The 22,757-nt window shown below is 54.1% G+C and overlaps 3 protein-coding genes across 3 annotated transcripts; all 3 read left to right on the top strand.

Moving 5' to 3' along the window:
• Positions 1 to 4,971: 4,971 nt before the first annotated feature.
• Positions 4,972 to 12,575, top strand: KLK12 (kallikrein related peptidase 12). Its single transcript, XM_007463455.1, has 7 exons — positions 4,972 to 4,983; positions 6,935 to 6,990; positions 7,478 to 7,630; positions 8,497 to 8,756; positions 9,621 to 9,754; positions 10,691 to 11,000; positions 12,511 to 12,575. The coding sequence occupies exons 1-7, from the start codon at positions 4,972 to 4,974 to the stop codon at positions 12,573 to 12,575; spliced, it is 990 nt and encodes a 329-aa protein (XP_007463517.1).
• Positions 12,576 to 14,093: 1,518 nt separating this feature from the next.
• On the top strand, positions 14,094 to 16,613 carry KLK11 (kallikrein related peptidase 11). Its single transcript, XM_007472071.1, is given in 6 exon segments — positions 14,094 to 14,160; positions 14,599 to 14,758; positions 15,117 to 15,301; positions 15,304 to 15,415; positions 15,956 to 16,085; positions 16,461 to 16,613. Coding segments are annotated over 6 exon segments (780 nt in total). The 5' UTR covers positions 14,094 to 14,120.
• A 2,686-nt stretch (positions 16,614 to 19,299) lies between these two features.
• On the top strand, positions 19,300 to 22,361 carry LOC103070857 (kallikrein-10). Its single transcript, XM_007463454.1, has 5 exons — positions 19,300 to 19,390; positions 20,166 to 20,349; positions 21,066 to 21,337; positions 21,525 to 21,658; positions 22,209 to 22,361. The coding sequence occupies exons 1-5, from the start codon at positions 19,300 to 19,302 to the stop codon at positions 22,359 to 22,361; spliced, it is 834 nt and encodes a 277-aa protein (XP_007463516.1).
• The last annotated feature ends 396 nt before the right edge of the window (positions 22,362 to 22,757 follow it).

The following is a 22,757-nucleotide window of genomic DNA, read 5'->3' as shown; positions in this document are numbered from 1 at the left end:
TAGGGAAAAACTGTGAAAGACTTTAAGATGGACCCAACAGATGTCATCAATGGAAAACGAGGTGGGTTATCTGATTCTATGGGGTCTCAGCTTTTGCTGTCTTTGAGCTACTTTACAACTCTGTAAACGATAAATAGTGGATAGTAGTGCAAATAATTCTTGTCCATAACCGTGCAAATGAGTTTTGTCAGGTGCAAGTACAATTCTCTCCCCTCCATATAGAATAAGCCAGTTTTGCATCTATTTGTTAATTCATTTTAGCGCTTCTTATCGCCCGCGCACCGCAATGAAGAGTAGCCCCCGCTCACCGCAACTAGAGAGAGCCCGCACGCAGCAACAAAGACCCAGGGCAGCCAAAAATAAATTAATTAAATTAATTAATTAAAAAAAAAAAAAGAAGGGCCTTGTGCTAATGATAAGTTGCCACCAACGAATTCAGTTCCCTCCATCTGAGGATTAAGAACTCTCTCAGTAAATTAATAAACTTAAAAAAAAATAGAACCTATTTCAGAGGGCTCTTGGGAGGATTGAGTTCACACGTGAGAGCACTCACTAAGAACACCTGGTACTGAGTGAACGCTTACTAAGTGGTAGCTGTCATTAGTATTATTGTTGTTCTTTTATTGATGTCATTGTTATGCTTTCTCCAAGGCCCCAGTGCCAGAGCAAGACACCTTGGGTGGCAGCTGTGTATTTGAGAGAATGAGAGGTAGCCGCCCAAATCCTTCCTGTGGAACAGAAAATAATGACATAGCTGAGCTGGAGATTCTGACTGCCAACAAGACCTTAATTCACGAAGGCCAGCCAGGTGGCAGGCTTCTCAGACCACCCTCCTCCCTACCGTCTCCAGGGACTTTGCAGCCACATGCCCTCTCATCCCTGTTTTTGCCCAGGGGAGTTTTAAAATCCTGGGCAGGAAGGAATTTGGAGGCTGGTGGAGGGAGAGAGGAGGTGAAAAGACTGGGGAAGAGAACAAAGCAGAGACAGGACAGTCAAAGAGATAACAATACTTTCTGTCTTTGGTCCAGCAGATAAAGCCCTTTCATGTCATTTCCCCAAGGTCCCGGTTGGGGAAATGTCAGCTCCCCATTTTACAGAAGTGTAGACCTAGACTAAGGAAAATCCACCGGTGAGTTGAATCCATCCAGGCTGATGGAGACACATTCCTGTATTTCTCTTCTGAGACCCTCCTCAGGGGCATCCCCCTCAAGTCCGGAAGGAGGGTCCAGACCATGCTGAGCCACTGCCCGATTTGGGAGGCCTTGTTTAAGGGACGAGGCTGGACTTACCAGGCAAACGGGAACAATGCGCATATAAGCCCGCAGTTCCATCCTAACACATTCAATGCTAAGATGAAAGAGGCAGACAGGCTGTGAGAGGGTTGAAGAGGCCGGAGACCCAGGTCAGGTTTTTTGGAGGAAGGGATAATGAAGGATAATGTAGCCATCCCACAGAAATAGGATGGACTCCCCCATCCAAGAATTGGTTCAGATGTCATGATTCATGATACCCCACATGGGGACTTCCCTGGCGGTCCAGTGGTTAGGACTCCATGCTTTCACTGCCGGGGGCGCAGGTTTGATCCATGATCAGGGAATCAAGATCTCACATGCTGCACGGTGTGCACCCCCTGGCCCCCCACCCAAAAGAAACAATCAAACAAACAAAATGATGCCACGGCTGCAGCAAAGGGTCCTTTCTGACCCTGTGGGGCAACCACAATTGGCACTGCGAGTGGGGGTCTAGATAGGACCACCACCTTGTCCACTGAAAAAAAACGCACAACCTAAAAGTTGGGAATTATGTTTTATTCAGCAGACATGCTGAGGACTTAAGCCCGGGAGACAGCCTCTCAGAGAGCTCTGAGGGACAGCTTCAAAGATAAGGGAAGAACCAGGATATACTGGAGCTTTAGCAACAAAAACCAGATAGTTGGGAACATCAAGAGATTATCGTTAATTAAAGAAAGCCAACAAACAAACATCTCCAGTTAATGAATTTAATGCTTTTCTATGTATGGGAAGATGCCCGAGTCTGGGCTCATTGAAATCATTTCTTTGATGTGCACCTCAGCTATGTGGGGCCAGTATCCTGTTTTTCTCCGTCCTGAATCCCGGCAGGGTGCACAGTCCTCGGTACTGAAGTGGCTGTCGATGGCTTGATGGCTGCAACGTCCTTTGTTTACTGATACGGCAGGTGACGCTTTTTGTCCGCGACCTCCGAGGTCTTTCTCATCTTGCTGTCTGGCTCACTGGCCCCGCGGCCGTGCATTTTGAGCTGTGCTGCTTGCTGCTATATTTGCTGAGACCTAAGGAGACTCTGTTGTAGATTTAACAGACCTAAGTCAGAAGTTTCCATAGTTGGTGTCCAGGAACGGGGTATGGGGCCCTCCTTCAAGTGGCCCTGGGTTGTGCATCTCCAGCCGGGACCTTTGTGCCTCTCTCCTGCCCTGAGGTCGGAAGGTGGGACTCTGAGTTCCAACCCTCCAATCAATTGGTTGGTTCCCCTAGCAGCCAGCCCCCATTTCCTCCCCCATCCTGTCACTTCATTAACATAAACTCAAATAGGGTTACTGGGACTTATTATGAAAAGCAAAAGAGGCTCATCTTTCCCCTACCACTCGGGAAATTCCAAGAGTTGGTTTTTTTAAAATAAATTAATTTATTTTATTTTTGGCTGTGTTGGATCTTCGTTGCTACACGCGGGCTTTCTCTAGTTGCTGTGAGCGGGAGCTACTCTTCACTGCGGTGCGTGGGCTTCTCACTGCGGTGACTTCTCTTGTTGTGGAGCACGGGCTCTAGGCACGCAGTCTTCAGTAGTTGTGGCACGTGGGCTAGTAGTTGTGGCGCACGGGCTTAGTTTCTCCGCGGCATGAGAGATCTTCCCAGATCTTCCCAGATCCCTGCATTGGCAGGCAGATTCTTAACCACTGCACCACCAGGGAAGCCCCCAAGAGGTTTTTTTTTGTTTTTTTTTTTTTTTTTTGTGGTACACGGGCCTCTCCCCGTTGTGGCCTCTCCCGTCGCGGAGTACAGGCTCCGGACGTGCAGGCTCAGCGGCCACGGCTCACGGGCCCAGCCGCTCCGCGGCACGTGGGATCTTTCCGGACCGGGGCACGAACCCGTGTCCCCTGCATCGGCAGGCGGACTCTCAACCACTGCGCCACCAGGGAAGCCCCCAAGAGGTTTTTTTTTTTTTTTGTGGTACACGGGCCTCTCCCCGTTGTGGCCTCTCCCGTCGCGGAGTACAGGCTCCGGACGTGCAGGCTCAGCGGCCACGGCTCACGGGCCCAGCCGCTCCGCGGCACGTGGGATCTTTCCGGACCGGGGCACGAACCCGTGTCCCCTGCATCGGCAGGCGGACTCTCAACCACTGCGCCCCCTGGGGAGCCCCCCCCCCCCGCACCCCGCCCAAGAAGTTTTCAAAGCTCTGTGACCAGGACAGATGCTGAGGTAGGTTTATATTGTCCAGGAGGGTGTTGGATGCACAGGAATGAAGCTGGGGAGAGACCTGAGAACCAACCTGCCCCAGATGACAGGTGAAACTGTCAGGTGTATACAATCAGTGCAGAGGACATGGCTTAGGACAGAGCCCTGGGAACACCCTTGTTTGTACAGACACCAATGGAGGGGGGAACAAAAAGGCCTATTAATGAAGGAGGCTGGGAAGGAGAGTCAGGAGAAGGAGGTAAACCAGAAATGCATGGTGTCCCAGAAGGAGACCCAGAGAAGGGGCGCCGGCCATGTTGAGTGCTGCCCAAAGGTTAAGACGGGGACAGGCAGGTGACTGTTGGATTGCTCAAAATGGAAGTCTCTGGAGACCCCAGAAGACTGTGGCTATGGGGTGCAAGCAGTGAGTAGATCTCCAGGGAGAAGTGTTGCTGGGAAGGATGGTAGGAAAACAAGGCAGTAACTGAGAGGGGCTGTGAACTGTGGGTTGTGATTCAACTCTGTGGCCCCAGCATCTCCCAGCAGATTATCAGGCCCACACAGCAAAATGTTTGCAGAGTGAATGAATGAGACAGAAATAGAGTTAGAGAGAGGTGTAAAGGTAAACTGAAGACTACAGAAAAAAAGATTCTGTCATCCAAGTCAGCTTTGAAAATTCCTTCTTTTTTTTTTTTTTTCTGTACGCAGGCCTCTCACTGTCGTGGCCTCTCCCATTGCGGAGCACAGGCTCCGGACGCGCAGGCTCAGCGGCCGCGGCTCACGGGCCCAGCCGCTCCGCGGCATGTGGGATCTTCCCGGACCGGGGCATGAACCCGTGTCCCCTGCATCGGCAGGCGGACTCTCAACCACTGCGCCACCAGGGAAGCCCCCCATCCATCTTTTGTTGCCTTGTTTGAGGACCCCAAGAGGAAGTGGTAGGTAGAAATTTAGCTTCCTCCCAGCCCCATTTTTAAAAAAATTTATTTTATTTATTTTTTGTCTGCGTTGGGTCTTCTTGGCTGCACACAGGCTTTCTCTAGTTGCGGTGAGCGGGGGCTACTCTTGGTTACGGTGCACAGGCTTCTCATTGCGGTGGCTTCTCTTGTTGTGGAGCACGGGCTCTATGCGCGTGGGCTTCAGTAGTTGTGGCACATGGGCTCAGTAGTTGTGGCACGCGGGCTCTAGAGCACAGACTCAGTAGTTGTGGCGCACGGGCTTAGTTGCTCCGCGGCATGTGGGATCTTCCCGGACCAGGGCTCGAACCCGTGTCCCCTGCATTGGCAGGTGGATTCTTAACCACTGCGCCACCAGGGAAGCCCTCGGTTAGTCATTCTTTTGCTCATTCACATATTTGGATAACGACTAACAATACAAGTTCTGGAGCCAGTCTGCCTCAGTTCAAACTCCGGTTCTGCCTCTTACCAGCTGTGTGACTTTGGGCAAGTGGCTCCATCTAGCTGTGTCTCAGTTTCCACACCTATGATGGTATCCATGTCCTGAGACATCACCCCATGTGTTGGGATGCCTGAGGTGTCTTCAGGGAATGGGCTTCATGGTGAGCTTATGATGACGCCCAAGAGTAAAACGTGAGATACAGGGACCTGAGCGCTCCAGGGGCTCCCTGGATGAGGTGGCAAAGGTGCACAGAGCTTTTTCTGAAAGCAGGAGGTCTGTCCTCTTTGAGTCTCCAGCTACAAAAAAGGGATTGACTTTATCCAGAAGCCACAAGCTGCAAGTCTGTGTGTCAAAAGAGAACCACTAAGCAGTCATTCCCCATCCCCACTCCCTGCCGCCCCAGGCAATCACTAACCTGCTTTCTGTCTCCACCAATTTGTCTTTTCTAGGTATTTCATATAAATGGGATCATATGGTTTGTGGGCCTTTGTGACTGGCTTCTTTCACTCCGCATAGTGTTTTCCAGGTTCATCCATGTGTAGCACACATCAGTACTTTGTTCCTTTTATAGCTGAATAATACTCCATAGCATGGACAGACCACCTTTTATTTGTCCATTCATCATTTGATAAACATCAGTTTAACGGGTATTCGGTCTCCTTTGGGGGTGACGAACATGTTCTGGAATTAGTCGGTGGTGATGGTAGCATAACATTGTGAGTGCAGTGGAATTCACGGCATTGTGGACTTTAAAACGGTTCAAAGGCTGGATTTTATGTTATATAAATTTTACTTCAAAAAAAAAAAAAAGATAAGAGGAGAAAGAGAGGGAGTCTGTCCTGAGTCTCTTTCACTCTCCCTCTCTCTGTTTCCTGTCCCATGTCTCTCTTTCTCAGTGGAAGTCCCGATGCAAAAAACTTTCATGGAGTTAGATAAATCGACCTCATAAGACCTGTGCTCTGAAAGCAGGCAACAGAGTTGATCATGCATTTAAAAACTGCAGTTAGAGGGCTTCCCTGGTGGCGCAGTGGTTGAGAGTCCACCTGCCGATGCAGGGGACACGGGTTCGTGCCCCGGTCCGGGAAGATCCCACGTGTCGCGGAGCGGCTGGGCCCGTGAGCCGTGGCCGCTGGGCTTGCGCATCTGGAGCCTGTGCTCCGCAACGGGAGAGGCCACAGAGGTGAGAGGCCCGCGTACCGCAAAAAAAAAAAAAAAAAAAACACTTCAATTAGAACCAGGCTTCCTTGGATCCCAGTTTGGAACCTCCTCCGTCTCCCCTATTTTGAAACCTCTTCCCTTTCCTCTCTTCTGTCTCAGGCTCTCTCTGCCCTTGGTTTCCTTGACTCTCACTTCCACCCTGTTGCCCCTTCCATGAAACACTCAGGGAGGAGCCCCAGGTATCTACCTGTCCCACCCTCCCTGAGGCTGCATTACAGGAGTTGGGGAAGACCCCAGATCACCTTGCGTCGTTGGCCTCGGGGCTGCTGGCTAGTTTGCAGAGGAGGGGAAAAGGAGAGGGCCCGGGTCTTCCCTCCAGAGCCATACTGGGGCCCCCGCCCCCCTCCATTTAACTGAAAATCTCACTAATGGTCATTAGCCAAGAAGAGTTTCTACCCGATTAGAGGGTGCCCCGCCCCATGTCTACCTTGTCTCCTTCCCTCAACCCATAAACCGCATGAGCTGGGACAAAGAGAGTTAAAAGCTGTATCAGCTGCTGGTCTGGGACAGACAGACGGAAGGAAGAAGACAGGTGGTGGAGCATGACAGGTGGCTGAGAGGCCAGGTGAACAGTAGGACTGTTGCCTGGCAGGGTGGCTGGCAGATGAAAAGACAAGCAGGCAGGTGGCCGGACAGATAGCAGAGAGACAGACAGCCTGAGATTGCAACAGTCACATGGAGGAACCGGCAGGCGGAGAAACAAGGTGAGCAGGGGGCAGGCCATCACCAGTGAGGGGGTAACGCTCGGGGGATGGGTACAGAGAGGGATGGGCCTGTGAACCATCCCCTCCTCGTGGAATTGCTGGTGGAAGGTGAGGAGAAAGGGAGGGTCCACTTGACAGGGAAAAGGAGGGTCCAGTTGCCATCTCTGAGATGCCTCATCTCTTCCCCAGAACCTGGAAGTGGACCACCGTGGTGTCCAGCACCTTTTTTCTCCTGTGTTTGATTGGTGAGTTCCCCAGAAGGCAAGGAACCCTCATGAGGATGCCTGGCACTGAGGAGGGGAGGGAGGCTGGCTGACTCTATGCCTCCATTCACCTCCTCCAGGGGTAGGGGTCCTATGCACCTCCTCTCCCTGTATCTTCCGATCCATCTCCCCTCTGTCTCTCCCTGTCACTATGTCTCTGTCCTTTCTCTCTCTGAATCTCTGTTTCGCTTATCTCTAAGCATCTCTCTCTCTTCCTCTTTGTGTCCTTTGGGTGTTTCACTGTGTCTTTATATATCACTGGGTCTGTGTCTCCCTGCCTGTGGCTCTCTCTCCCTCTCTCTCTCTCTCTCTCTCTCTCTCTCTCTCTCTCTCCCTCTCTCTCTCCCTCTCTTGGTTTCTTTCTCTTGCCTCTTTCTTGTTCTTTCTGTATCTCTCTTTCTATCTGATCCACAGTCTCTAGTTTCCTGACTCTGTCTCTCTGGCCCATGCCATTGTCCTCACGGCTCAGCCACGAGGACACACAGAAGGTTTTTAAAGGCACGGAGTGTATCCCTCACTCTCAGCCTTGGCAGGTGGAGCTGTTTGAAGGTACACAGCTGCGCTGTGGGGGAGTCCTCATTGACCGCAGGTGGATTCTCACAGCTGCTCACTGCAGCAGCAGGTAAGCCCCCTACTTGGGTCCCTGCCTACTCAGGGTGGGAAGGGAGGGTGATGGGGAGGGTAGCGCTGGGGGGAGGGGGCTCACAGGAGTAAGGAGATGGTCCTGCAACAAGAGGGTCTGAGGTTAGACAAGAAGTAGGACTTCTTTACAATGGGCCTGGGGTGGACCTGGGTGGGGATCGGTGGGATGGAGGTCAGGGGAGGGTCCTGGAATCTGCCCACCCACCCCCAACGTTCCCTCATGTCCCCCTTCCTTCCCATATGGTGTCACCAGTCCAGCATCTCCTGACCCAGTCTGAGCTGGGGACCCACGTCTGACCCAAACTCTTTGTGCAGCTTCAAAGTTTACATCTGGTACCTCTCTGGGCCTCAGTGGTCCCATCTGTAAAATGAGGGGATTGGGCTTCGTAGGTCTGATGCTCTGGATTTTTTTTTTTTTTCCGAAAGGGAAGTTTCAGACATGGAGAGACAGAGATATTTGGGGACAGGGAGGGACACCAGCAGGACAGAGTCCACTCATTATTCCCCCATTCATTTAGCTGACAGTGTTGATGGCCCAGGCCACCTGCTGGGTGGTGGGAACAGGGCAGTGAATAGGACTAATGGATGTCCCTGCCCCCACGGACATCACCAGCTAAGAGAATCAGAAAGTGACACAGATGCAGTAGCATGGAGAGGAGAAATAGGACCAACACTAGAAATGGAAAGATGGCAATGGAAATAGAGACCAAGAGATGGGAAGAGACAAAGAGAATGAGAGCAAGGGAATGAACAGCCATCAAGGTGCAGAGCAGCAGACAGAGGCAGGTGGATCTGGGAGCCCCAGGCCAGCCCACCCTGCCCCTGCTGAGCCTCTGTGACCCCCAGCAGGTACTGGTTGATCCTGGGGCAACACAGCCTCAGCCAGATGGACTGGACCGAACAGATACGGCACAGTGGCCTCTCCGTGACCCACCCTGGCTACCAGGCAGCCCAGCAGAACCATGACAATGACCTCCAGCTTCTGCAACTGGGCATCCCTGTTCTCTTGACCCGTAGCATCCAGCCCCTGCCCCTGCCCACGACCTGTGCAGTGGCTGGCACCAAGTGCCACACCTCGGGCTGGGGCACCACCAACCACACAGGGAGTAGGAAGTCCTGGGGTCAGGGGTCACGATTGGCAAAAGTTTGCGGTATAGGGTGAGAGGTCAGGAGTCATGCCATCTCAGAGGAAGGATGACATCAGGATTCATGCTTTAGGGTCTGAGATCATGGTGCGTCGGGGTCTTGGGAATTAAAGAGGTTAAGTGGTTGTGTATGGAGTTAGGAGTCATGGGTCAGGGATGTGGTTAGAGGTCAGAGTGATGTTATCAGACTGGATGGAGCAAAAGACATTTGTAAATAGGATCTTGGGGTCATGGGTCAGGTACTCTGATGTTAGTCATTGTAGAGTTGAGGTCATGGGATCCAGATGTTGGCCACAATCCGAGGGTGGAAATTAGGAGTCGATCAAGGATCACTGGTCTGGGACTGGAAGCCACAGGGCTTGGTGTGTGGAGCTAGAGGTTAGGGGTCATGGAGTCTGGAGTCAAATAAACTAGGATCAGAGGTCACTTTGGAGGATTCAGAGCTGAGGTTGGAGGTTAAGGTGAAGACAAGGAACATGGGGCCAAGAGACGGAAGACATGAGGCCGAGTTGGGATCAAAGGGCAATAAGATTGAGGGTCAAAGGTCACGGTAGCTGGGATTGAAGGAGGAAGTCAGGTCTGGATTCACTGTATCTGAGTCGTAGGCTAAAGGTCAGGGAGACGGGGCCAGTGAATTGAAATCAAGAGCTACTGTGTAATCAAGTCATAATCTGAGATTTAGAGCTTGGAGGATTGTAGTGGAGGTCATCGGGAGGGGGTGGGGTATAGGCTTGTATTGGGTTTCCTTGAGAAGAGGGATGTGGCCTCTTTGGGGACATGAGGGAAGCTTTGGGGGATCCTGCAGCATCCGTCTTCCATCCCCAGACCAGTTGTCAGACCGACTCCAATGCTTTAACCTCTCTGTCGTCTCTAATGCCACCTGCCGGGCAGCGTTCCCCGGGAGAATCACGGACAACATGGCGTGTGCCGGCGGCATCGCTGGGGAGGATGCCTGCCAGGTGAGCGACTGCAGGCAACATCCGGGACAGAAAGTAGGGGAGGGAGAATTGGGGAGGCGGGGAAGGGGGAGAAGGTAAGTCAGGGAAAGGAGATGGGGAGAGAGATAAGGTCAGAAAGAACGAGAGGCACAGAATGCGGGAGGGAGAGCCAGGGAGTGGAGGACAGAGAGAGGGAGGGCGGAAACAGAGAAGGAAAGAGGGGTGGGGCACAGAGGGAGGGAGAGGAAGAGACAAAGACAGACGATGGGGGAGGGAAAGAGGCAGCCGGCATTTGGAGCTCAGGCAGGTAACCGGCTGTCTCTCCAGTTCTGAGTCTCCCCCATACCATCCAGTTGGTGCTGGCCCAAGTAAGAGTGAGAGATTCCAGGATGGAGGAGGAAAGGGGGCTGGGGGAACTCTCTCACCCTGTAATTCTGCTGCCTTAACCTCTCGGTCCTTCACAGAGGAGGCTGCCCCTCCCTACTGGCCAGGGCCCCAGCCACCGTCTTGGAGAGAACTCTTAAGGAGTCCCGCCCTCCTTCTCTAGGATTGGTCACTGGTACCGGTGCTCTCCTCCCTCATTGGTCAGGGCCCCAGCCATTTTCCTTGACACGGAGTCCCGTCCTCCTTCTCTGGGATTGGTCATTGGTGTCTGTGCTCTCTTCCCCCATTGGTCAGGGCCCACCCGTTGTCCTTGAGGGAACCCTCTACCCGGCATAGAGTCCCGCCCTCCTTCCCTGGGGTTGGCCCCTAGGGACCGTGTGTTCTTCTCTATTAGTTAGTCATTGCTGTTGTCCTCTGGGAACTTGTGTGTTCTTTTTTCTCTGCTGACGAGGCTTGGAGCCACGGTCCTCAAGGCCCAGGAATGGGCGAGGGGGCAGGAGGCTGTGGAGAGGAAAACTGGAAAAGGATTTCTCCCGTATTCAGACCATGCTCTCCTTCGCCTCTGCCTTCCAGAGTGACTCTGGGGGTCCCCTAGTACGCGGAGGAGTCCTTCAGGGTCTGGTGTCCTGGGGATCCGTGGAGCCTTGTGGGCAAGAAGGAATCCCAGGGGTCTACACCAATATTTGCAAATATGTGGACTGGATCCGGATGGTCATGAGGAACAACGGACCTGCGCCCTTCACCTTCGTGCCTCAGCTTGGGGGCCACTCTGACCCTCAGAGCGCCAATACCTCCTCCATCATCACCCCCAGCTCCCACTCTTCTTGGACTGGGGATCTTCTTCCTGGAACTCCAACTCCAGCCAGCCCTTCTAAGACCCATGGTTGGGGGAGGAGGGAGTATGCGACTGTCTGGAATAAATATAACTGGAGGAGGGTCTGTGTCTGTCTGTTTGATCCCCCTGCTGGTTGAGATTGGAGGTAGAGTCACCCATCAGTTACCCTACCCACAGGTGTAGAAATAGAGATCAGAGAGGGTGAGGGTTTTCCCTCAGGGGCCACACAGGAATGGACTAGAGAAAGTTACTTATAAAAGTAAAAAATTAAGGCCATTTTTCTCCATCTGCCGCAACAGGAACACTGCCTAGAGCTTATAAGCTGAAATGGGGGAGGGGTGTGTGTGGACAGGATTGTTGGCTCCAAAATACCAAATGAAAACTGCAAAATCAAAATCCACTACCATTTAAAGATTTTTAATTTTAATTTTATCTTTATTTATTTATTTGTGCTGTGTTGGGTCTTCGTTTCTGTGCGAGGGCTTTCTCTAGTTGTGGCAAGTGGGGGCCACTCTTCATCGCGGTGCGCGGGCCTCTCACTATCGCGGCCTCTCCCGTTGCGGAGCACAGGCTCCAGACGCGCAGGCTCAGTAGTTGTGGCTCACGGGCCTAGCTGCTCCGTGGCATGTGGGATCTTCCCAGACCAGGGCTCGAACCCATGTCCCCTGCATCGGCAGGCGGACTCTCAACCACTGCGCCACCAGGGAAGCCCCCTCCACTACCATTTAATTAAGTGTCTATAAAACGTAACATTCTTCCAACTAGCCAGCTGCAACTTGGCTCAGCTGGAGTTGAGCACGTATTATACTTAATGTGGGGTGCGGGTTTGCTTTAATACATCTGCAATGATGGAGGGTGGGGTGCAGCCTCGGAAAGCAAGAGGACTCAGCCTAGGTCTAAAAATAGTTCTGCCCACCTCTCAGCTTCTGTCTTCACAGCCTCTCCAGGAGTTGGAAAGAGAATTTCTTCTCCGCAATGAATGGAAGTGAAATTTGAGGTGGAAGAGGGTGAGGGGTGACTGTGGCAGCTGCGGGAGCATTTGCTGACTCTGCCTGTTGTACTTGGCTCCCCTGGAGTCCCCATCCCAACCCCCTGAGGCAGGGCTGTCACCCCCATCTCACAGATGAAGAAACTGAGCCTCTCCGGGGTGGAGTCTCTCGTCCCACGTCACTGTGGTAGGAAGTGGCAGTGCCGGGGTCTGGGGCCAGGGCTGGCTGCTGTGAGAACCCAGGCCTACCCCGGGGAGAGAGGAGGGTAAGAAAGACAGAGGGAGAACTAATTGATAACAAACACGCTGGGAGAAGGAGGGATCGTCACTTGAGTTTTGCAGACGAGGAAATTGAGTTGGCTCAGGTTTGGGACGTCATCGGACCTATGTCACAGAACAAGTAAGTGCCACAGTGGGATTCTGAGGACCCTGGGGTTCCTGGCAGCCTAAGAGGCTGGCAGAAGGGAGTGGAGGGAAGGGTCGGCAGAGAAGTGAAGCCCCAGAGGAGCTCTGGGGGTTGTGGTACCTGCCCAGGGCTGACTTCCCTTTCCTGGGCCTTGAATCCCACAGACCCCAACCTGCCTCCCCCACCCTCCTGCCCGCCCCTTCGGCTGGCAGCAGCCCCACCTGTGTGACGTCCCAGTCCCCCCACCCCGCTCCTTGGAATGATGAAGGGAGGGGCCCAGAAGGGGCCAGGGTCCCACCTGGGCTCGGGCTGTGGGGAGGGAGGGACTGGGAGACGAGGATGGAGAGGGCTTTAGACACAGAAGTGGAGGGAGGGAGAGAAAGAGACAGGGATGGAGGCAGGCAGAGACAGAGACACAAAGAAAGATATAAAGAATTAGAGATGTGCAGAGAGACACTGGGAGAGAACAGAGTTAGACAAAGAGAAAAAGGCCCAGAGATACATAGGAACAGAAAGAAAAATGACACACACACACCTACACACAAAGAATTACAGAAATGTGGGAGAGGTGAAGAGAGACAGGGAAGGATGCAGACAGACGGACGGACACAGAGGTGTGGGGAAACAGAGAAGCAGAGAGAAGAGGGGCTTGGGGAGGTGACAGTGACAGGTGGGCAGCACCTACAAGGCCCAGGGCTGGCCTGGGGAGGGTTCCCACACACCCCGCCCCCAGGGCAATAAGGCAGGGTTGGGAAGCCCAGTCACCCTGGGCCTGCCGGGGAGGCGGGGTGTGTGGTGAGGGGGCACCCCTGCCCGCTCGCCTTCCTGGTGCCTCCCGCTCCGAGACCCAGCCTGCCGCGTCTGCCACCACTGCCAGGCCCCCAGTGCTCCAGCCCCATAGCCCGTGAGTCCAGAAGGGAAGGGAGGGCTCCCCTCCAGGCACCTGCCCTGCTGAGTGTGCCAGGCCTCTGCCCCGGCATCATTTCTCCTTCTGCTCTGTACTTCTTGGGGTGGGGGGATTGTGTCTCTCTGCCTTGATCTGCATCTCCAGCAGCTGCCCCCCAACCTCAGTGTCCTGCAACCCCACCTTCGGTCACTGAGTCCAGCCATCCAGCCCCGCTCCCGCTGGCCAGGGCAGCTAAGGGCACTGGACCTTCCAGTGACCAGCCCTTCTCTGCCTCACTGTTGTTCGAAGGGGCAGGGGGTCCGCAGGGGGGGGGCCAGAAAGATGTCCCAGGCTGAGCCTCAGCAGGGTGGGGGCCAGAATGATGTCCCAGGCTGAGCCCCCTACTGTACCCCAGGTAGCCTTCAAAGGGCTCATATCACCCTGGCGTGGTTACTGAATGGAGCCTGGTTCCCTTTATCCTCCCACCCCAAGTTGCTGGGCCCCAGGTCTCAGGTGGGCAAGAAGGAAAACATTCTCCAAACTGCACCTACGAGGTCCCGTGGCTGATTTAAACAGAGCCAGCCTGTCGCTTGCCCTGGGCAATGCCTTCCCAGCAACTTGGGTGTGAGAGGTTCTAACTGGGATTAGGCCCCTGCAAGGCCACCCTCCATACCAAAGATTTATTTTAAAAGTTTGGAGGTTGGGATGCTTTGTGAGCTAAGGGATTCCTCACACCTGGTTGTTTTTCCCTGGGGGGAGCCGGAGCAGGCATGGGGGAGAGAGAGGGCGAGAACCAGCCCTAAATCTCTCTCCCCATGGAGTGATTTGGCCCCTTGTCCCTCCTTGTTCCCAGAAGAACCTGGGGCCTGCCCTCCCCCACTCCAGGCCATGATGATTCTGCAATTAGTCATGTTTGTTCTGGTGACAGGTACGGTGGAAGATGGAGATGGGCAGGGATCTCCCTCTCAAATCTCTAGGATTCCCAACCCTCTATGTCTAGACAATGATGGGGCTGATATTAAAAATATAGAACAATCATAGGGCATCTGAATGGATATATGAGCCATAACAAGGTCCTGGATGCCCCTTGCCTTCTAAAGGTGTAATCTCTTTAGAGCTAGAATGGGGAGAGGTCAAAGAGGGTCCCAGAGGAGGAACCAGGGCAGCTGGGGTGGTGTGGGAGACATTCAAAGAGCTCAGGAAAGTGGCTACTGACCAACGGGTGTGGAAGGATTTCAATCATTTAATACCCAGCCTGTCCATTCAGTGCGTCCCCGTAGGACACCAGGCTATGGTCCTCCCCACCCCCACATTTCTGGGAGTCGTCTCATGCCCGAGCCCCCTCTTTTGCCCTCACCCTCTCTAGGGCATGTAGGGGGAGAGACCAGGACCAACAAAGGATATGAGTGCTCTCCTCACTGCCAGCCGCCCTGGCAGGTGGCTTTGTTCCAGAAGACACGGCTGCTCTGTGGGACAACCCTCATCGCCCTCAAATGGCTACTGACAGCAGCCCACTGCCACAAGCCATGAGTGCGGGGGCAGGGGCAGGGCTGGGAGGGGGCTGGAGGTGGAGAGATGGATAGAGAAAGGCTTGGGGATGGGGAGAATGTGTATGGGATGGGGAAAGTGGGGTCAGAGATGGGCACTGATGATGGGATTGGGTTGGGATTGAAGATGAAAGGATGAATGATGTTGGAACTGGCATGGTGTTGGGAATGGGGTTGGATGCTGGGCTGGGGATAAGGTTTTGGTGGGAGATGGGGATGAGTTTGGAAGTGGAGCTATGTTTCTTCATCTCGCCCCTTCCCCCTCCTCCCCATGTCACTCTCCATTTCCTGTCTCTCCTTCCCCTTCCATCTCTGACCACCATCTCTCTCACTTCAACTGATATGTAGCTCATCTGGGAGAACACAACCTCCAGTGACGGGATGGCTGTGAGCGCACCCGAGCAGCCACTGAGTCCTTCCCTCACCCAGACTTCAACAGCAGCCTGCCCAACAAAGCACACTGCAATGACATCATGCTGCTGAATATGGTGGCCCCAGCCTTCGCCATCTGGGCTGTGCGACCCACAGCGTGTCATCACACTCTGTCACTGCTGGCACCCGCTGCCTCATTTCCGACTGGGGCACCACATCCAGCCTCCAGTGTAGGGGCTCCAGAGAGGAGCATGATGGGGGCGGGTGGGGGAAGGTGTTTATGATTGTGGAAGGAAATAGGGAACCAGAGGAACCTTCAAAGATGAGATTCATAGTGATACAAGAGGGTGCTACCTGGAGGTGTCAATAGTGGGATAAGTTGAAAGGAAGAGTGGAAAAGTAAGGGATGGGGAAGGCGGAGACAAAAGTTTGGGCCTTGGATTCAGGCAGACATGATGTGCAATTTCAGATCCACAACCTGCTAGTTGTAGGTCCTTAGGCAAGTGGCTTCACCTCTCTGAACCTTGGTTTTCTTCTCTATAAAATGAGAATAATCACATCCACCTACTAGAGCTGGATTAGACATAATGTTAATAGAGCAACTGGTGTAAAGAATTTTACTTGATAGCGTTACTGTTGCTATGGTTACAAGCAGAGAGGTGAGTTGACTGCAAGCAAGAAGGACAGGACCTGGATTCAGAGCAAGGCCCCTGGTTCTCTGCTGGGTTCAGAGCAAGCCCTGCAGTGTGGGGAAGGGGAACAAAGGGATCTAATTTTCCGTACCCCCTCATGTCATTTCTACAGTGCACATACCTGGCGATGTGCCAACATCACCATCTTCGAGCACAAGGAGTGTGAGGACGCCTACCCTGGGAACATCACAGACACCATGGGATGTGCCAGCGTTCGAGAAGAGGGCAAGGACTCCTGCCAGGTCAGAGGGCAGGGCCTGGCTCTCCGATCACATTTCCATTCCCATCTCCAACCTCAACGCCACTTGCCCCTGCAACCCCAAATCCATCTCCACTCCCAGGTCCCATTTCTAACATAAACACAGTTCCCAGCTCCATTCCCAGTCCCACCCCTATTTCCAACCCTAACCATCCCCAAATCAATTTTCAACCCTAACCCCATCTTTTTTCTCACCCATAACTCTAACCTCATCCTCAATCCCATTGCCAACCCCATTTCAACCTCCACCTCACTTCCAACACAATTCTCCCCTCCTCCCTAACACCATGTCCAACCCTTTCCCCTCTCCTGAGGCCTCCCCTCCTCTCTGACTGGTTCTCTTCCTCCCCATCTCCAGGGTGATTCTGGGGGCCCACTGGTCTATAATGGGTCTCTTCAAGGCATCATCTCCTGGGGCCAGGATCCATGTGCTGTCAGCAGAAAGCCCAGGGTTTACACACAGGTCTGCAAATATGTGGACCGGATCCAGAAGACTATAGAGAACAATTAGCCAGGACCAGCTCATCACGGCCCAATCCCCTGATCCCTACTTGGTACCTGTTCATTCTGTTAATAATGAAGCCTGAGCCAGGACCCCTTTATATACTTTTCTGGGGGCCTTCTTGACTATGAGAGATGCTGTACCTTAATAATCAATTTGGAGTTTGGAGTTAGGAGACCTGGGTTCTACTCCTGCCTCATACTAACTTGTGACTCTGGGAGTGAAAATAGTTGTTTGGTTCACTGTTGTACCTCCAGTCTCAGACACAATTCCTGGCACACACCAAGGTTTCAGTAAATATTTACTAAACAAATGAATCTTTTGAATGCTTACTACATGCCAGACCCTGGTCCAAGGGCTTTTAAATGTATCGACTGACGTAATCTTCACAAAACCCTACAAGGTTGGTACTATTATTATTATACCCATTTTGCAGCTGAGGAAACTGAGGCGCAGAGAAACGAAGTCACCCGTTCACGATCACAGAGCCAGCAAGTAGAAGAGCAAGGAATCTGAAGCAAGGTGATTTCTTAACTGACAAGCACTACTACCTTGATTAAGGCTCCATTCCTTGGGACTTCCCTGGTGGCGTGGTGGTTAAGAATCTGTCTGTCAATGCAGGGGGTACGGGTTCGAGCCCTGGTGTGATGAAAACCCAACGCAGCCAAAAATAAATAAATAAATAAAATTTTAAAGGACTCCTTTCCTTATCTGTAAAATCGTGCATGCAAAAGTATGATAGCACACAAAGTCAGTCAGCCTGCACATAGCTAAGACCCAATAAAAGGGAGCTATCATTCTTTTCTTTCCAACCTCTGCAATAGGTAATGGGTAGTTCATCAAGACCTGAGCAGGTCAGAACAGTAGCCACTAACCACATATGGCTATTTAAATTAAAACTGCCTAAAATCAGAAATGTAATTCTTCATCTAGAGGGGTGGTATAGGGAGGGTGGGAGGGAGACGCAAGAGGGAATGGATATAGGGATATATGTATATGTATAGCCGATTCACTTTGTTATACAGTAGAAACTAACACACCATTGTAAAGTAACTAAACTCCAATAACGATGTTAAAAAAATTAAAAAATTTTTTTAATTTAAAAATATAAATGCAATTCCTCAGTTGCCCTCGCCACATATCAAAAGCTCTATAGCCACATGTGGCTGGTGGCTACCGTGTTGGATAGCACAAACGGAGCATTTCCGTCACGGCGGAAAGTTCAACTGAATGGCGCTGTGCTGGACAACCTCTAGAGTTAACTGACTTCTCGCTGGAGTAGATGCTTCACAAATAGTCCAGAACTCAGGGTCTCTTCTGATGTTCTGCTCACCTTGCAGGGGAGGTAGTGGGCACGAGAAGTTAAGAGCCCAGAGCTGGAACTGGGCCTCTGGCTTGTTAAATGGACTTGCTGTGTGACCTCCTGTGAGTCACTGCCCTCTCTGAGCCTCCCATTCCTCACCTGAAATGAGGGAGCTGGCTGAAGTGACATTGATGCCCCTTGTAGCTTTTGGCCTCCTGTGATTCACGGGCCTGTGTGTCACCTGGAGACAGCAGAGGGCAGGAAGTATGGGAAGTGACCACACATGGGCTAGTTGCTGGGACACACAGGACGCTGCTCTGGCCGTGGATGAGGGCTCAAGCACAGAGCACCCCTCTGGGTCTGCATCTTCCTCTTCCCTCTCTGTGTTTTCTTTCCCTTGTTTGTGTGCATCTCTTGTTCCTACTCTTTCCTTCAATCTATCTTACCTCTCTGCCTCCCTCTTTCAGGGTCAGCATTCTGGCTTTTCTCATTATGTCACTCTAGGTATGCACGTCCTTGTTTATTTATTTTCCTCTCTCTCGCTTACAATCACCTATCTCGGACACTATCCCCGCGACCCCCACGGCCCCTGGGGATGTGGCACCCTCTTTCCCCATCTGTGAAGACTTCTTGGAACAGGGACCTGGGGAATCTCCATGAAATCCATCTCTAAAAAGGGTGTTTCGGGCACTGGGAGAAGCCTGTATTCCCGGGCCCCTCCCAGAGCAGGAATCTGGGGCCCAGGTTGGGTGCCAGCCTCACCCAGGGTATAATTAGGGAGAGGGAAAGGGAGGAGGTAAATCCCTGGGGGGAGGGTGGGGAAACGGGCTCTTCGGGGTTAAAAGGGAGGGCCTGAAAGGGGTCCCTGGGCAGAGGATTCCGGCGGCCCACACGGCAGGACTGAGGCTCTTCCTCTCGTCCACGACTCCCAGGTGAGCGGCATGCACCTCACCTTGGTCGGGGTGGGTCGCGAGAGCACAGGTGGGGACCCTTGGGTAGCGGGCAGGAGACTTGTTCCAGCCTTAGTTTCCTTATCTACGGGACGCACTTCGGAGCCTCGAATCCCCAGCCCACCTGTGAAGGTAGGCGAAACCCGAAGCGCTGAGAGGCTGGCAGCCGGGACAGCCCCGGCCGGGAGAGCGCTCCCCTCGGGCGTAGGGAGAGCAGGACGCCAGAGCGGCGTCGTTAGGGTATTTGCGCCCATTACGCCTGTTCAGGCCCCGATCGCCCGTGTGCCCACCCCTGCGTTTGTCGGCCGCAAGTTAAACGGGTCCCCGCGGGCAGGGGTGGCCCAGGATGGGCGGACGGGCGTGGCAGGCTGGGGTCTCTGACCCGGCAAGTGTTTTGAACCGTCCCCCGCCCACCCCCACCCCCCCAGCCTAGGTCCTGGCCATGAGACCCTCACACCTCCACCTCTCCGCCGCCTCCGGCCCTTGGGGCCTCGAGAACCTTCTGCTGCCGCTACTGATGGCGCAACTCTGGGGTGAGGCCGGGGACGGGGCTCGGCGGGAGGCGCCGGACACCGGGGGCGATGGCAGAGTGGGCTCTTATCACCAAGCCCCGCACACTTCTCCCCTTGGGACCCCAGCACTCACCCACAGATCCGGAGAAGTCCAGCCCCAAGTCAGACCCGCCCCTCTTCTAGCTCCGCCCTAGGTATCCCGCCCCCTTCACTCTTCCGAGATCCGTACTCCCCCTTTCTCCTCGCCGCGTCCTTTCCCCGCCCCTTCTTACTTCGTCCGATTTTACCCCAAGTCTTGCCTTAAGAGCCCTCTGCCCTCACCCCTTCTTCCGGCGAGTTGCGTTATTCCCACCCCTACTTTCACCCACCAGGAGCTGCTTTCTATCCCCGCCCCTTCCGCCCCGCCCGCCGTAGCCCCCCCCCCTTCCGCCCCGCCTTGTTGCATTCCTGACCTCTTCGAGCTCTCTGCAGTCCCCCCCGCCCGCCGTAGCCCCGCCCCCTTCCGCCCCGCCTTGTTGCATTCCTGACCTCTTCGAGCTCTCTGCAGCGTCCCTGCTCCTCCAGACCCAACCTGTTAGGTCTCCTTACTCCATTCTTAACCCCGCCTCCTTGCCCTTTCACGCCGTTCTCCGCCCACTTCCATTCGGTTCCTTCAGGATCCCCAATTTCCACACACACTCTCGAGTTCAGGCTGTGCCCCGCCGAAGCCCCGTCCCATGGCCCCACTCGGATCCCACACCCAGTGCTTGCCCTGCTGTCCTGCCTGCTCTGATCTCCGCCTCCTTTCTTTCTCCAGTCGCGGAGGCTCTGCCGCTCCCCGGAAACGACACGCACGCGCGCTCCGTGGCCTCCGGCGCCCCTTGCCCTTACAGGTCGCAGCCCTGGCAGGTGTCCCTCTTCAATGGCTTATGGTTCCACTGCGCCGGCGTCCTGGTGGACAGGAGTTGGGTGCTCACGGCTGCGCACTGCGGGAACAATAAGTAGGGAGAGCTCCTTAGGGACGCTACGGAGGGGCTGTGGAGGCAGGCCCCGGGGAGGGGGCGGGAAGGGCTGGGGTACTTGAGGGTACGGGACTGCCAGCTCGATGTGGGGTCGGTCCTGGAGGGCTTCCTGTAGGAGGAGAGGTGGGCTTGTGCTGTGGCCACGAGGGGGCAGTGTGGTCTTTCTCAGAGTTTCTGGGCCCATCCAGAGCCACTGACCAGCCGATTCTGCTAGGGTTCCATTTAGGTGTAGATAGTTGTGTGCAGCAGACAGAAGTCACGATCTGGTGTGGTTAGGACTTCAGAACTAAAAGAAATTGTTCATCTCATGAGTCCCCACTGAGGGAGGAAGAAAAGGGTAGGTTTACCAAGGTAGACCCTCTGCCCTCAATTCCTGCAGAACTTAGGGACCCAAACACCTGATTGTTCTTCCCCACGTCCCCCCAGATCAGGTCTCCAGCTCCCTTCTCCCCTACCCACGCCTCCCTCAGACCCAGGAGTCTGGGGCCCCAGCCCCCTCCTCCATCAGATCCAAGAATCTAGGCCCCCCAGCCCCGCCTCCCTCAGACCCAGGAGTCCCAGCCCCCAGGCCCCTCCCCTGCCAGGACCCAAGTGTCTATCCCCACCCCACTGCCTGTACCCTCCTTCCCAGGGACTCAGGCTTCAGTCTCAGTCCCAGTGAAGGCTTTGCATCCATAAGACTCTTCCCTCCCCAGGCCTCTGTGGGCTCGAGTTGGGGATGACCACCTGCTGCTTTTCCAGGGAGAGCAGCTCCGAAGGACCTCTCTTCCTATTATCCACCCCAAGTACAAGGACTCGGGCCCCATCCTGCCCAGGCGAACAGATGAGCATGACCTCATGCTGCTGCATCTGACCCGGCCCGTTGTGCTGGGGCCTCAAATCCAACCTCTACGCCTGCCCTATCGCTGTGCCAAGCCCGGAGACCAGTGCCAGGTCGCCGGCTGGGGCACCACAGCCACCCGAAGAGGCAAGAGCTGGGGGCCCTGGGGCCTGTATCTTGGGGAAGGAGGACGAGGGGCCTGGACTCCCGGGCCTGAGGGAGGGGCATTTTGGAGCCTGAGGCCTGTGTTGGGAACAGTCTGGGTATCTGGGCTCCTGGACCCTGGAGGATTGGGGGCCGGACCCCAGGATTACCTGATGTTTTCTCCCATCAGTGAGGTACAACAAGCGCCTGAGTTGCTCCCGTGTCTCTATCCTGAGCCCTGAAGAGTGTGACGTCTTCTACCCTGGCGTGGTCACCAACAACGTGATATGTGCAGGACTCAGCAGGGGTCAGGACCCCTGCCTGGTAGGAACTGGCCAGAGAGGGTCTCTGACTCATGGGAGCAGGATAGGGAGGTTATGGGAAAACAGACATCCCCAACCCCATAGCCACTCCCAGCCCAATTTCATGCCCACGTCCAGCACTATCCCATTCCTACCCCGACATCAACCCCATGTCCAGCTCTACCTCCTTGGGTCCACCTTCTCATGCCCAACCCTGTCCCCAAGTCTACTCTCAAGCCAATCCCCAGCCCTAACCCCCTTCCCACCCCATCCTCAACCACATTCCCATCCTCAAGCCATGCCTAAACCCTTACCCCAGCCCTATCTCTAGATCCAGCTCCATCCCTCACCTACCAAGAACTACAATCCCAGCTCCATCAACTCTCCGTTCTCATCCCCCACCCAATGCCCCCAAACCCCAAGTCCGACTCCATCACAACCCCACCCCACCCCCAACCCCAACCCAGCTCCAACCCTACCCAACACCTCCCTTCCCCATCACTACCCCAGCCCCCAAGTGGCAGCCTTTCCACTGGTGTATTTATTTGATCTCTCCTTCCTCCCACCCCCAGAGTGACTCAGGTGGCCCTCTGGTCTGTGATGAGACCCTTCAGGGCATCCTTTCATGGGGCGTTTACCCCTGCGGCTCTGCTCAGCATCCAGCTGTCTACACTGAGATCTGCAAATACCGCGACTGGATAGAGAAAACCATCCGCTCCAAGTGACCCAAAGGCCCTGCAACTGCTTTGCCATCTGCCCTCTTCCTCCTTCCTCCCCTCCTTCCCCCGCAGACAGCTGGACTCTCCCGCTGCCCCACTCAAACTTGTCGCCCATCCACACCTATTAACATCTCTCGTCTTCCCTCATGCCTCCTGCCCACTGCTGTTCTCTGCCCGCGTTGAAGCCAAGATGCAGAACGTGGTGGCAAAATTTTGTTCATGAGAAACGAGGAAGCCGGTGGTCACTAGTCTCTGAGAGAAGTTATCAATCACCCAACCTGGCTCCCTCCACCACTCCCTGATGTGTGACCTTGGGCAAGCCAAGCATCTTCTCTAAACCTCAGTTTCCTCACCTGGAAAATGGGAACAATGAAGTGTGTACCTCATAAACGTGTTGTGAAG

This window comes from Lipotes vexillifer, unplaced genomic scaffold (genome assembly GCF_000442215.2).
Source record: "Lipotes vexillifer unplaced genomic scaffold, Lipotes_vexillifer_v1.1 scaffold802, whole genome shotgun sequence".
Lineage (NCBI taxonomy): Eukaryota > Metazoa > Chordata > Mammalia > Artiodactyla > Lipotidae > Lipotes > Lipotes vexillifer.
This window is presented reverse-complemented; position numbering and strand designations above follow the sequence as displayed.

Bases quoted from the DNA above. Each gene is read 5' to 3' on its own strand.
- KLK12 (XM_007463455.1), top strand. The intron at 6,991-7,477 runs GTGAGTTCCCCA...CTCACGGCTCAG, and splicing joins TTTTCTCCTGTGTTTGATTG to CCACGAGGACACACAGAAGG. The intron at 11,001-12,510 runs GTTGGGGGAGGA...TGAATCCCACAG, and splicing joins CAGCCCTTCTAAGACCCATG to ACCCCAACCTGCCTCCCCCA.
- LOC103070857 (XM_007463454.1), top strand. From the start codon at position 19,300: ATGAGACCCTCACACCTCCACCTCTCCGCCGCCTCCGGCCCTTGGGGC. The intron at 20,350-21,065 runs GTAGGGAGAGCT...TTCCCTCCCCAG, and splicing joins GCGCACTGCGGGAACAATAA to GCCTCTGTGGGCTCGAGTTG. The intron at 21,659-22,208 runs GTAGGAACTGGC...TCCCACCCCCAG, and splicing joins GGGGTCAGGACCCCTGCCTG to AGTGACTCAGGTGGCCCTCT.